This window comes from Arachis duranensis, chromosome 5 (genome assembly GCF_000817695.3).
Source record: "Arachis duranensis cultivar V14167 chromosome 5, aradu.V14167.gnm2.J7QH, whole genome shotgun sequence".
NCBI classification, from domain to species: Eukaryota; Viridiplantae; Streptophyta; class Magnoliopsida; order Fabales; family Fabaceae; genus Arachis; species Arachis duranensis.
Window position 1 is genome coordinate 104,971,770 of NC_029776.3, and position 14,706 is coordinate 104,986,475.

The 14,706-nt window shown below is 26.9% G+C and overlaps 2 protein-coding genes and 1 pseudogene across 2 annotated transcripts in view; all 3 read left to right on the forward strand.

The window, feature by feature from the left end:
• Positions 1–5,070, forward strand: part of LOC107490858 (cytokinin hydroxylase-like) — a 6,251-nt gene extending 1,181 nt beyond the window's left edge. Inside the window, exons 3-4 of the mRNA XM_016111672.3 lie at positions 1,752–2,372; positions 4,639–5,070. Coding sequence (XP_015967158.1) covers positions 1,752–2,372; positions 4,639–5,070 — 1,053 coding nt within the window. The remainder of the gene's footprint in view (positions 1–1,751; positions 2,373–4,638) is intronic.
• Positions 5,071–7,723: 2,653 nt separating this feature from the next.
• LOC107490857 (cytokinin hydroxylase-like) lies at positions 7,724–12,712 on the forward strand (annotated as a pseudogene).
• Positions 12,713–12,792: 80 nt separating this feature from the next.
• On the forward strand, positions 12,793–14,025 carry LOC107490856 (putative F-box protein At4g22660). The gene has a single exon (XM_016111671.1). The coding sequence runs from the start codon at positions 12,793–12,795 to the stop codon at positions 14,023–14,025; it is 1,233 nt and encodes a 410-aa protein (XP_015967157.1).
• The last annotated feature ends 681 nt before the right edge of the window (positions 14,026–14,706 follow it).

Consider the following 14,706-nt stretch of genomic DNA (forward strand, 5'->3'; position numbering starts at 1 on the left):
TCAGTTATTTATATAAAATATATATTAAAATACAAAACACACATTAAAAATAAGTTAAAAACAATATATATTATATATAAATATATAATAGTTGATTTGGCGATTAAATTTTTGTGTATACATAATATTTTTTTGTATGTATTAATCTATTTTTTTTTGTAATAATATTACGGTCTAACTCTCAACAGTGATCAATTTAAAAATTCTTTCTTAGAGGTATGACAATCTATAATTACGTTTTTTAGGTTGATATATTATTAAGAAAGACATCTTGAAATGATCATTCTTTTAAACTCAATCTAAAAGCTAAACCGTAAATAATAAGTAGTAATTTTGAATTGCAATGGTTGAACCATATTTAATTTCAACCTTATGTTTTTGACCATTGTGGCAACCTAGCAAATTAAAATTTGTCTACACAAGGCATCATGATTCATTATGGTGATTTTTGAAAAGCATGCATATATTTTTGAATAATGGTTTGTGGCTATGTGATCTAAAAAGAGTACATGGTTTTTAGGTACTAAATATGGAAATATAGTCTTATTGGGGGTTCAAATTTATCAACTCCTTTCCCTCTAAATTGAAGCACTTTGTAGAAAGTTTCTATACATGGCCCGCCATAAAACTCCATCAAGAGTTGATTAATCGAAAATAATTATCCCTGTCTAATTGAATATTACAATAAATAAAAGTAAAGTATCTTCATTGATGATATCATGAGTGACATAAGCATCGATCAAGCAAGATTATAGAATTTTTTTCCCTTCATAGTTTTTATTTTGTTGTATAGAAAGACAATAACCAAAATTATTTTATTTAATTTAATACTTTTTTATTGTCTCAAACATTATTGTCATATTCATCATGAACATTAATTAGTGGGCAATCTTGTTTTTAACATTCAATAATGATTTCCTATGTTGATGATCATAGTTGCTTCCTAACTTTATTTTTGTCAAAAGATGCAAGAAGGGAATGTCGGATCATGATAACATATCTATATAAAATTTAAATTAATAAGATCTGAATGAGAAAATTTTGTTTTTAAGTTAATATTGTTTTCCAACCACATTCTAATTTCAATTTGAATTAGAATAATTGTTTTCCAATCCTTTATGGATTAAGGAAGAAAATTAATCAACATAGGTGTAATAATTAACGTATCAAGCTAATAAGTAGGAAAATCTTATGAAACTTGTTAATTATTTGACAAAATTAAAGTATGAAATAATTGACGTTAAATTCAAATATATTATATTTAAATTGATGTCAACAAAACTACTTTTCAGGAATAGATTAATATCAATTGTTCTAAAATACTAATAGGACTAATATATATATGATGAATTTTAGTATGATTATACTATAGTGATTACGGTAATTATACAAGTGTTGTTAAAATTAAAATTATATTTTTTTCTATATTTTGTTAACACTTTTTTTAAGTAATATTTTTATAAAAGTATTATTTAATAATAAAAAATTACTTTAATTTTAACAATACTTTTAAAACCATCATAATCACCATGATATAGTTATATTAAAATGACTTAATGTATATTTTTTTATTCTTCTAGGCATGATTTTTTTTACCATAATTATTGTAATATAATCATACAAGAATGATCTAATATATATATTTTTATTCTTCTAGGCATGATTTTTTTTACCATAAGGGTTACGTTAATTAAGAATGTTATATAATAGAAACTAACATATCTTGTGTATAATGTGATGTTATATATTAGGCAATGGCAAGTATGATGAAGGAGTCCACAGAGCAAATGATGGAGAGGTGGATTACCCAAATTAACTCCAGCAACCGCGAAATCGACGTCGAGAAGGAGATCATAGCGACAGCAGGAGAGATCATAGCAACAACAAGCTTTGGCATGAAAGACCAAAAAGCAAGAGAAATATGTGAAAAGCTAAGAGAATTACAAATGATACTTTTCAAGACAACAAGATATGTTGGTGTCCCATTTGGCAAATGGTTCAACACAAAGAAAACCCTAGAAGCATGGAAACTAGGGAAGGAGATTGACAAGCTCTTGTTGCATGTCATAACAAACCGAAAGGATTCAAACAACAAAGAAAAGGATCAAAAAGAAGATTTATTAGGGTTGTTGCTTGAAGCTAATAGAAAAGTTGATGAGAAATTAGGGAAGACATTGAGCACAAGACAACTTGTGGATGAGTGCAAGACTTTCTTTTTTGCTGGCCATGAAACAACGGCATTGGCTATTTCTTGGACTTTGTTTTTATTAGCTGTTCATGAAGATTGGCAAATCCAATTAAGAGATGAGATTAGAGAAGTGGTGGGTGATAATAGAGAGATTGACACTAATGCCCTTTCTAGCTTGAAAAAGGTAATATACTCTTACTCTCGCTTCATCAATAAATCTTGTATGATAATATGAAAAAAGTTTTAAATATTTAAGAAATAATAGTATTATTTTAATAATTTTAGTAGTTGATTTCAATTATATATATAATTAAAATTAATTATTAAAATTATTAAAACATTAATTCTTGCTTCATTAATATTATTCTTTTTATTTTTCTAGGCCAATATAAAAGAAATAATATAACTTGACAAAATAAAAACAAATCCCACAAAAGTAAAGTATGTTTTAGCTTTTAAGGCTTGGATTAATTTTAAATAAATTTTTTCTAACATTTGAAATTTTTTTTAATATTTTATTTCGTTTTATTTTAATCAATTGGTCAAAATTATTTTTTTCTTTAATTTCAACAAAAATTCCTAAAAACATCTATGTGCTGTCTTGAATTGTAATTTTTTTTAATTTTATGTTAAATAAAAATATATTTTATAAATTATTTTTAGACTTGAACGTGAATAATACACAAATTGATTTTTGCGTTGTATTAAAATTTAATTTATTTTTTAATTAAAAATAACAAATATCGAATTTTAGAATTTTTTTTAGTTAATAGTTATTCACATTCAAATAAGGTATACTTAATTAAGCTAGTAAGATTAATAGTAGTTCAAAAAGAATTTGAACTCTTTGTTTCAGTTACACTTTTGGGTGCAGCTGAATCACTTTTTTAGGTAATTTGACCAGGTCAAAGTTCACACTTCAATGAACCTTAATAACACCTAGTATTGGTACACATACAATCCCCGACAAACTAATTCTTTAAAGAATAATGGATTCAAAACTTATAAGGCCCCACATTTTTTCTCAACATGGCCTTATTATATTTAAGCTCGTGTCTTGTGTGACCCTATGCAAATCTATTAGAGTGCCGTATGTTCTAAAAATATATACAATTTTTGTTTTTATTTTTAATATAATTTATATATATTTTTATTCTTAAAATATCTTCTATCATATAGATTTTTATAAAAATATTTATTATTTTTATGCATGTTTAATAAATAAAAAGACAAATTATAATATATATGTTAATATACTATAAATAATCATTTTAATAATGTTTAAAAAAACACAGAAAACTAGTTCACCACTATTGTACTTTACTAACGTGAAACAAACAAGGTATAACAATTTTGAGAGACTTGGTCAACCAATTGACTTTGAAAATCAACTTCGCTTTCTTAATTCTTCTTGTTTGTGTTTTCGTGTTCATTGCTGAATAAAAGGCAGACATGGGATGATAAAATTAAAAATGTTGTTAACCGACTTAATATAAACACGAATAATTTCAGAAAAGATGATAATGCAAGCATGAAAAACAATATATTTGAATTTGACTTTACATAACTAATTAAACTGAAGAATTAGGGATAAGAAAAACATTTGGGAAATTATCCTTTCTAGCTAATTCACATACATAAAATATTTATTTATATATAGTTTTCATATAGATTATTATTAGGCCTATTTTTTATTCTTCCTTTGTTTCTTCTTAGGTGTTCTTTGATAATGTCCCGTCTTGATTAACGTTTCAATAATAATATTAATAAATAAGGCATTAATTTCCAAGCACGGATGAATAAAAAAATTACAATAAACTACAAAATAAGCATAATAAAAACTATATATATCCACTATAAAAAATTATCCTGCATGCATGATTATTCATATCAATTTTTTGACATTGTTATCTATTTGCTTTGATATATTTATTATTGAATCTCGTTACGGAGTCAATGGAGTATTTGTAAAATGTCTACAATGGGCTATTTATTTGACTTAATATGAGTTAAAAAATGAATATTTAAAATAAAATACTACTAATTTCTCAAACACAATATACTCATACTATCCAGAATAACCACCCGGGTATCAAGGATAATAAATATCTGATATTCTATTTAATCGAATATCTCTAAACCTGCATTGTACACATCGTACAAATACTTCATTGGCTCTCTATACTTCAGCTTTATTATTACATGTACATTTATTGAACCAAAAATATATTTAAAAGATATATCTTATATTTTATTATTTTTTAATTATTGTTCACCTTATTTTATTTTTTAATGACGTACGGCTGGAATAATTAAATAATATTAAATATAATAATAAATTAGATAATTATAAATATTACATATGCATTAAATTTTTGAATGTCAAATTAAATAAGGTAATTTTATCTCTCTAGAATTACCGATATTGATGTTATGTATATACCATGCAGATGAAGTGGGTAATGAATGAAGCTGTGAGGCTTTATCCACCAGCACCAAATGTTCAAAGGCAAGTAAGAGAGGACATTAAAGTTGATAATAATTTCACAGTGCCAAGTGGTACCAACATATGGATTGATGTTGTGGGAATGCATCATGATCCAACTCTATGGGGAGATGATGTGAATGAGTTTAGGCCAGAGAGGTTCATGGATGATGTCAATGGTGGATGCAACCACAAGATGGGGTACTTGCCATTTGGATTTGGAGGGAGAATGTGTGTTGGTAGGAGCTTGTCATTCATGGAGTATAAGATTGTGTTAACCCTACTTCTCTCTAGGTTTAGCTTCAAACTCTCACCAACTTATCAACATCAACCTTCTATCATGCTCTCCCTTAGGCCCACTCATGGAATTCCTCTCATAGTTGAAACCCTAATTTAGTTAATTAATCCATTAATTGTTACTATTTTAGCTTCTTCCTATAGAAAGTGGTATATATATATAGTCTGGTGCTATACACTACAACACACAAGTGATAGATTGTGGCAGCCATTTAGAGGTGGTTTTGGAAACCGTCAGATGATTTTGCGACGGTTTTTAAGGCAGTTTGGTAATTGTGTAGTCAAATGCCATTAAACCGTCACTAAATAGAAAACAATTGCTACAAATTATTATTTATGTTGTAGCGATATATATAATTTGTAACTTTAATTTGTATGTCTGTCTTTCTACATTATAAAAATAAAGTAAGTATTTATAATATTCAGTTCAATCACTAGTAATGAAAATAATTAAATAAATATATAATTATAAATGTCATAAGTATAAAATTATGAACGTTATATTATATAAGGTAATTTTAGATATTCTCTTTTTAATATAATTATACGAAAAAATATATCTTTGTAATTAATTATATACAATAATTTAGGAGGATGATGAGCGGATGTGGATTTTATTTATAAAGCGATAAAACTAATAGTTAAACAATTAATTTTGATACATGATAATGATAGATCTAGAAAGGGGTTGAAGCTAGCTCATAGACAGAATTCCGGCACTACTCCCCATATATTATAATTGGATAATATTGAACCCTTACATAAAAAAAGAGGATAAATAATTATACATCACACTCTTCACAAATAAAAGTTACATCATTTGAAATATTCTGATGAGTTAAATATTTTGAGTGACATGATGACTTATAGTTATATATTTCGATTGTAGCAGGATGCTGCAAAGTTTTACATTATTGGGGTTTAATTTGTTTTAATTTCACTCATCAACACTATATATATGGTGGGACTATATTTTAAATTTTTAATGTAGTAGGTAATAGAGCTTTTAGTTCACTTGTGCTTTAATTTATTATCTTGACACTCTCTGATCTCTAGATACATAAATTATGAATATGATGAATAATATAGTTAGATATATTTTATATAAGTGTAGAAAAGTTTTATTTGAGAAATGAGTTTATTTAGTTTGAAATTAAAAAATTTATCAATATAATAGAGAATAATATTAACAGCAATTTAAAACATTTAAAATTATACTCTAAAAAATTGTAATGGTTTATAAGACGACTATCGTTCAATAAATAGTAAAAAAATGTAAACAAAAATTAATAATTTAACGTTAATTTTAAACCATCACTAAATATCATACAAAAATCACTCTAATAATTATTGCAGATTTATGACAATATAATTTGATACCTTTAAAGTTGTCACAAACTATTTAGCGACGCTTTTATCGATAGTTTTCTAAAATTGTCACTAAGTATGCTACTGACGACATTCAATTTTTTCTTATAAAAACAGTAAAAAAAAAAACATCACAAAAAAAAAATGCTATTTTACTGTACTAATTAATCAATGGCTTTATATGTTACTATTGACGTTTTCATTAGCATAAAATAGTAAGTTCTCACATACATATATACAACAACATAACATGCCATGGTTTATTTTAACTATTTTATGCAAGAGGTGAGCAATTAATTAATCAAAGGAATCCATCATGTTGCTTCAATTTGTTTACTTTTAGTAAGTATGATTTCCCTGTTTGAGTGTTTGTGGTTTCATTTTGCCCGTCAACATCTAATAATACAGCTAGCTATACCCTAATATATATTCTGTATTGTTATAATGAATCCTTATACTCAATGAATTAACAATGGATTGAAATTAAATTAAGAACTAATAACCAGTGTGACAAGCAAATATTGTTTGATGATTCATCACTAGGCGGCAGGGGTATTTTATATATATATTGATGAGGAAATTTTTGGATAATCTTAAAACATATTATTTAATGCATGTATTTTAAATATTTAGGAGTTGTAAGTTTTATTCGTAAATGAATATATTAGATAATAAAAAGACAAAAGAAATAGATTTTTTACATTAAAATTAATTATTTTTTTATTGTTTCCCATTGATTGATAGGCCTACATTTAAGGAAATTTTACAAAATAAAACCATCTTGGTATTTTTTATTGGGAAGAAAAATAAGTAAACATAAATAATTACTTAGTTTTATTGAAATATTCAAAACACTAAAATCATGTACTATTTGTTTTATTCTCACTAATTAATAATAATAATAGTCAAATAAAGTAATTTGGTATTAATTAATGTCGGTGTGTAAGGATAATGGGAAAAGTTAGTGTTTTTGTTAGCACTACTTTATCTTCTCTTTCCTAATAACACACAATTTTCTAAACACTTGTTTTGTTTATTATTTATGGGGAGTACTAGGTAAATAATAACCATTTTAAATAATATGAATAATTATTAATTAAATAAAAATATACTACATCTTAATTTAATGCTATTAATTAAATTTAAGATTAATTTACTCTTTTAATCTTATTAATTCACATTATTCACGTATTATTCAAAAATGTTGTTGGTTATACTTTTCCTTTATTTATATTGTCAAAATCATAGAACCTTTGACTCTACGTCTTGCCGAAATACATACAATCATACATAATTCATTCTATAAATACTCAAAAAAATTGCATCAGATTTTCACAAACAAAATCCGAACCAAAAGCAACATCACATAAAGAAAGAGAGAGAAAATGAAATTTTTAGGGTTATCATTTGTTGCTCTACTCATTGGTCTTAGTCTCTTCTTGATGCTAATGATACTAATAACACTAGTTTGGTGGGTTATACCAAATCAAAAGCTTCATAAGCTTAAGAAATGTGGTTTTGAAGGTCCACCCCCAAATTTCCCTCTTGGAAACATCAAAGACATGAAAAGAAAGAAGAGCAATATTATTATTATTACTACCACAACTATTTCTTCATCATCTTCTAATCTCTCTTATGGTAATCAACTAATCATCATCTATATATAGACATTAACCTACTTTTTTGTAAATATATAGAATAATTTTTTTTTATTTCAAAACATTTGTTATTTTAAAATTTATTTGGTATATTATAACGCTGTGTTTGGTTCATGCATGACATGAGATGTGATATACGTATTTCATAAATATTTTTAAAGTTGATAGTTAAGAATCGTTAGATGATTCGATAGATTTAACCAAATTGTTAACAAACAACTGTTAATTATTAATTAACTTCACATGAAGATAATTGCACATGAATTTTCACCATATTTTTTAAGAATAGATGGGACACAAATGTTTTTTTTCTCTAAATTTATATTTTATGGATCACAAAAATCAAATATAGTCTAATAATTCAATAAATCTAAACAAAAATTACAACGAAATACATTGAGTTATGAATGTATGAGATTAATTATGTGTTGCACAGGAAAAGTGTTCATATACTGGCTTGGGATAGAACCATTTTTGTACATTGCGGAGGCAGAATTCTTGAAGATGTCAAGAGAGGTTGAAGCAAAGGCATGGGGGAAACTATATGATTTTAGAAAAGATAGATACTCAATGTTTGGAAAGGGTTTGGTTATGACCGAAAGTAATCAATGGGTTCTTCATTGCCATGTTATAGCTCCAGCATTTAACCCTCTTAAGTTCAAGGTATTGTTTTCTCTTTCTTAATCCTTTCTCTAATTGCAATTAAATGAAAGGAAAGTCTTTAATTCAAAATTATGTGAAATTAATTTTTAATTAGTAAATATTAGTTAATTTTAGGATTTAAATTTATAATTTAAATTTAATGTTAAGAGTTTATGATTTAGAATTTAACATTATTTTTTCAAAAAAATGTTTTTAAAAGAAATTAATTTCTTTGATTAATATGAAATTAAAAACAATGTTTTATATGTGGTAGGCAATGGCAAACATGATGGTTGAGTCCACAAGAAAAATGATAGAAAGATGGATATCTCAAATAAATTATGGTAACCCTGAAATTGACGTGGAGAGGGAGATAATATGGAAAGAGTTGGTGAGATCATAGCAAAAGCAAGTTTTGGAATGGGAGATGAAAATGGAAAAATAGTGTTTAAAAAATTAAAAGAATTGCAAATGGTTCTCTTTAAGAGCCACGGTTTTGTGGGGTTCCCTTTGGCAATTTTTTTGCTATCAAGAAAACCCTAGAGACCAAGAAAATTGGTGGAGAAATTGATAAGCTCTTAATCACTATTATAAATGAAAGGATGCAAAGTGGAAAATCTAAAGAAGATTTGTTGGGTCATTTGTTGCAAGAAAATCATCAAGTGGTAAATGGAGAGGAAAAAAATAAATTCTCAATGAGAGAATTGATTGATGAGTGTAAGACATTTTTCATTGGTGGCTATGAAATCACATCACTTTCCATAATTTGGAGTTTGCTCCTTCTAGCCATGCATGAAGATTGGCAAAACCAATTGAGAGATGAAATCAAAGAAGTCATGGGCAATAATGGAGACTTTGGTGTTAATGTCAACTTGCTTAATGGTTTGAAAAAGGTAACTACTATAATAATATAAAATTAATGGTTAAATGATTAATTAATAGTTTAATTACTCAATAATTTTACTAAATTTATAATTAAATTTTTATATTTTTTAAATGGATCTTTATATTATTTTTAATTTAATAATTAGATTCTTTTTACGTCAAAAATATTAAAATATTTCTATCAAAAAAAATATATAACCAAAGATTTAATTAGATTTTTAATTGTGGATATATTTAATTTGTGAAAAAATAGTCAATTAACTCTAACATTTTTTATATTAGAAAATATCTAATTACAAAATTAAAAAGCTGTTGTAGGAACTTAATTGAAAGACAAAAAATATAAAATCTAATTATAAATTTAATGAAATTATAGAGATTAATAGAATAATTAAATTTTAATCAAATTCTATTAATATACACTAATATCAAAATCTCATTATTAGAATTTTGATACCTAATTTTTTTTAATATTTAAATTTACTAAAATCTAATTAAAATTTGATTGTGATGAGTTGATTCTTGTACTAGAACAACAAATTATTTAAAGCGTTCATTTTTATTTAATTTGTTCACAAGAATTAGAACCTTAAGATTTTATTTAAGACTTTTATTTTTTAGTAAGAGTACATAAAAAAAAGTACATAGTATATAAGGTGTAATAACTCAACAAATATTTTTTAAGGGGGATTTTTTATTCTCTCTAACAAAAAAAATGTTACCTAGATTATTTCTTTATCAATAATAGGTTTACTATTGTAATTTTTTTTATGTACTCTTACTAAAAAATACTTACAATAATAAACCTATTATTGATAAAGAAATAATCTAGGTAACAAAGATTAAACGTGTGTGCTCATGTGCTAGTTTATTTATTTAATTTGTCCGTAAGACTCTTTGTTAATGTCTATACGTACATTATTAGATACTTAATAAACGAGGACACAGATTCTCATCTCTGACTAGAGTTCGAATCTATGTTTAAGAAAAAGTATATGAAACTAACTCTAAATCAGTTAAAAATAAAACAACTTAATTAATTATAAATATAATAATTAATTTTATTTATTTATGATTTAAAATATTAGTTATTAAATGTTTACCATATTTAAATTAGGAAGTTATTAAATGTATCATTATAACGTGAATTACGAAAACTGATTCAATTAGCTTTCGTTTTTTTATCATTTTTTTTTTCTAAATGTTTAAAATATGATAAATAAAAAAATAGATTTAAAATTATCCAATTTACAAAAAAAATAAACATTCTAATGCCTAATATAAATACTATCTATGTAAAAATTTTAAATTCATTCAGAAGTATTTGACTGATTTTTAGTTAGAACTATCTTAATTCCTAGCATTATTATATATTTAATTATTTATATAAAATAAGATACTGCAGATAAAAAGTGCTACGACTTTTGTTATTTTCTTTCCCAGTTTACACTGTCTTCAAAAGTCAAAACTTTCAAGTTTCACCATTCTTTTTTTTTTTTGTCTTCATGGACCTTGTCTCATATTGCCACTTGTGGAATCAGAGAGAATATAAAATGAGAAGACACCACATCCAACTCAAAATTTTAAGGTGTCAAGTAAATGGGTCTCTCATCTTATAAACTTCTCACTCTTCCTTACTTTTTTTGATGTGTGACTAATTTCAACACTTTTCACACTTGCAACACTAACAGATTGATCTTATAGCCATGTACCGCGACGCGACGCTACGGGGAAGCGACGCAAATGAGTTCAAACCGGAGAGGTTCATGAACGATGAGAACCACAGATGCAACCACCAAATGGGGTACTTGCCATTTGGATTCGTAGGGAGAATGTGTGTTGGTAGGAACTTGTCATTCATGGAGTATAAGATTGTGTTAACTCGACTCCTATCTAGATTTAGATTTAAAGTTTCTTCTAGTTATCACCATTCTCCAACTATCATGCTATCGGATTTGGATCCTCTAAAGTTTGAATTTCACTTTAGAGAGTAAAGTATAATCTCTCACCATTTATTTTATAGGTGGGGCCAAGAGTAAATATGAAAGAGAAATCATTCAAGGGTAGAAGATCACACTTTACCTTCTAAAGTAAAAATTTAAAATTTAGAGAATCCAAATCCTAAATCTAAATCTATAACTTCATTTATATTAGTGAGTGACAAAACGGAAAAGTGCAAGGGATAGAGTGCAAATTCAAAAAGAAGGAAAACCGCAATAAATGAGGTGCCGCAAGTAGAAACTTAGAAGGTAGAACTTAAAAGAGATGAATGTTTACATTATCTTTTGGGAAAAATTTGCAATACGATTCAATTCAATTAAGCCGTAATTAGAAAAACTAAAGGTCATCCTTTATGTTTGGTGCGTGTGGAACATACATATATCTTTGTACACAAATTATTAATATAACATATAAAATTCATATAATAATAAAGCATATTTACTAGCTAGTACATGGAATTATTGTATGTAGATATACAAATCACATGGATTCAATAATAATTAATAAACTTCGTGAAATTTTGGGTATATATTATTGCATGCTCCACGTGGGAGTTCCTTTCGTATGTCAAGTGTCAACTACTAATTTCTTTTGTTGTTGGAAGATTAATAATAATTAATTAATAAGCATTCATTTGACTGCATGCNAATGTACAAGTTAATAAATTTTTGCGGTGTTCCTTTTCTCTCACTTCAAGAAACACGTACATACGAATTCGTATTATCCTGCTAGGGGAATAAACAAAAATAGAAATAGACAAATAAAATTTAAAAAAATATAAAAAAAACAATATTTTTTTTGAATAAAGTAAATAATAAATTAAAAAAATTTTAATTTTAATATTTTAATTTTAAATTAATTAAATTTATTTATATTTAATAAATGTGAAATGTAGTCCATTATTTAAATTGTTGATAATTTCTGTTGTTTATCTAATAAAATTTAGTTGAGTAAACTGATGGGATTTTTTGCCGACTACCCTAACAAGCATGGTTTAGGATTTCGGGCATGGTTATTGAGGCCCAGTTAATCATTGGGCTTATGGGATAATGGTTTATTTTTCAGATAGGTTGGGAGGATCAAGATGGGTTTAGGTTTTGGGTGAGTTGTCTTGTTGGGCTTATAACCCATGACCAAAAAAAAAAAGATTTGAAGAGCGTTGATGTTGGACTCAAGCGCAGCATTTGAAGAGCGTTTAATTTTCAAATTCTGACTTTTTTTTTTTCAGATCTGACTCTTTGTAACTCAACATAGCTTGAGTCAGAGACATGGACGAGATTAATCGATGGGCAGACATTGACGAAGATTTGTTGAAAGAAATTTCAAAACGGTTCCATGCCTACGATGATTACCTCCAGCTTCGATTGGTTTGCAAAGAGTGGAGCTTGAAACTTCCAAAGATTCCCAATGGAAACAAAATTCCGTGGTTATTGTTACCTGACGAAACTGTCAAGAATCATTCCTATGAAGACGAGGAGATTTATCATCTCATGCAATTAGCTGCTGCAGATGATGAAACTCTTGATACTTGCGTCCTTGAAGAGAAAGATATTTACCATATCATGCTGCCAGAGATGCAGTCGGACAACAAGTTCATCCGCGGTTCTGGTCATGGATGGTTGATTGTCCAATCCATATCTGATGGCACTATGCAAATGTTAAATCCATTTACAAATCGTAGTTTGGATCTTCCTCCAGTCTCAACTTTACCCGATATAATTGATTACAAGCCTGATAATCATGGGGATGAATACACACTGTGGGATTTTCGTGACATTAGGGTCACCGCGGATAGAGATAGCGTGCATAGATTCGAAGTTTATAAGGTTATTATAAACTCATCTCCTGAGCATGACATTGAAAATTTTATGGCGGTGGTGATATTCGGACCTAACCAGAGGCTGGCCTTTTACAAGCCTGGCAATATGAGATGGGTAGAATTTCCAACCAGAGATAAGAGGTTTGAGGACGTAATATTTTTCCAAGAAAAGATATATGCCATAAACAATTACGGGCAGCTATATGAATTTGATACAAAGATAAGAGCAGGGCTTAAGGGAGGAATCCATGAAACCAGACCTCCATCCGAAATTCCCGTAGGCCCTCACGAGCCTAAATGTCTTATTGGGTGCGCCAATGGAAGCTTATTGATGTTGGTAAGATATCTTCGCCATCCCTTCTTGAGGAGAATACGCAGGGATTTTGAAACTTACAAATTCGATATCTATGAGTTAAAAAGAAACAGAAAAGAGTGGTCAACATTAGATAATTTAGGTAACTATATACTAGTGATTGGCTTTAATTCTTCTGTTCAAATTCCTGTGCCTTTTCTAAGCAAAGGAAACCAGATTTGGTTTACAGATAACCAAACAGCGATGCAATCATCATTTTACGATCCTGTTTTTCAAGATATCGGCATCTTCGACTTGGACCATGGAAATTTCCAGAGAGTATTGTTAGAAGTGAAGTTCTTTTGTCCTCCTGTTTGGTTGTTACCCTAATTCATACTCCTTAAGCTTTTGTCAGTGTACTTTAATCTTTTCATATTTCAAGTCTTTTAATTTGTTTAAACAATTTGTTATATATCCTTGAATATTAGTTCTTCCAATTCTAACCGTACCGTACCATTCTCCCTGTATGGTGAATACATATTTCCAAATTATTATTTAATTTGTACTAATGCTAGAATCATCGGTCAAAATATGTAAGTAAATGATCTGTTAAAAATGTCTCTAATTAAAAATTATTATTTAATTTTTATATATTTAAAGATTTTTTTATATTCTAAATCATATCTTTATAAAAATACATTTTCATATAAAGAACTATTCTAATATAAATTTAAATAATTATTTAAATATATAAATGTAATAAATAATTAAATATATATTAAAATTAAATTATATATAAAATAAATATTGTTATTTTTTTTTTACGATATCTTTTAATCTAGCAAGTTAAAGATTAATTGATTACGAATCTAAAATCTATCTTAAGATTTGTTTGTCTAATGGATTGTTGTATACATAAAATTTAAACTTCATACTTATAACAGGTTAATAAACTAATTACTAGATCAACTAAAATTAGTTATTATTGCTTCTAAGTTCTAATTTAATACAAATATACAATGAAAAAATTATATAAGATAATATTACTCCAAGATACTAACATTCTTTGTT

Excerpts from the sequence above, each read along its gene's own strand:
- LOC107490856 (XM_016111671.1), top strand. The coding sequence starts at position 12,793 with ATGGACGAGATTAATCGATGGGCAGACATTGACGAAGATTTGTTGAAA.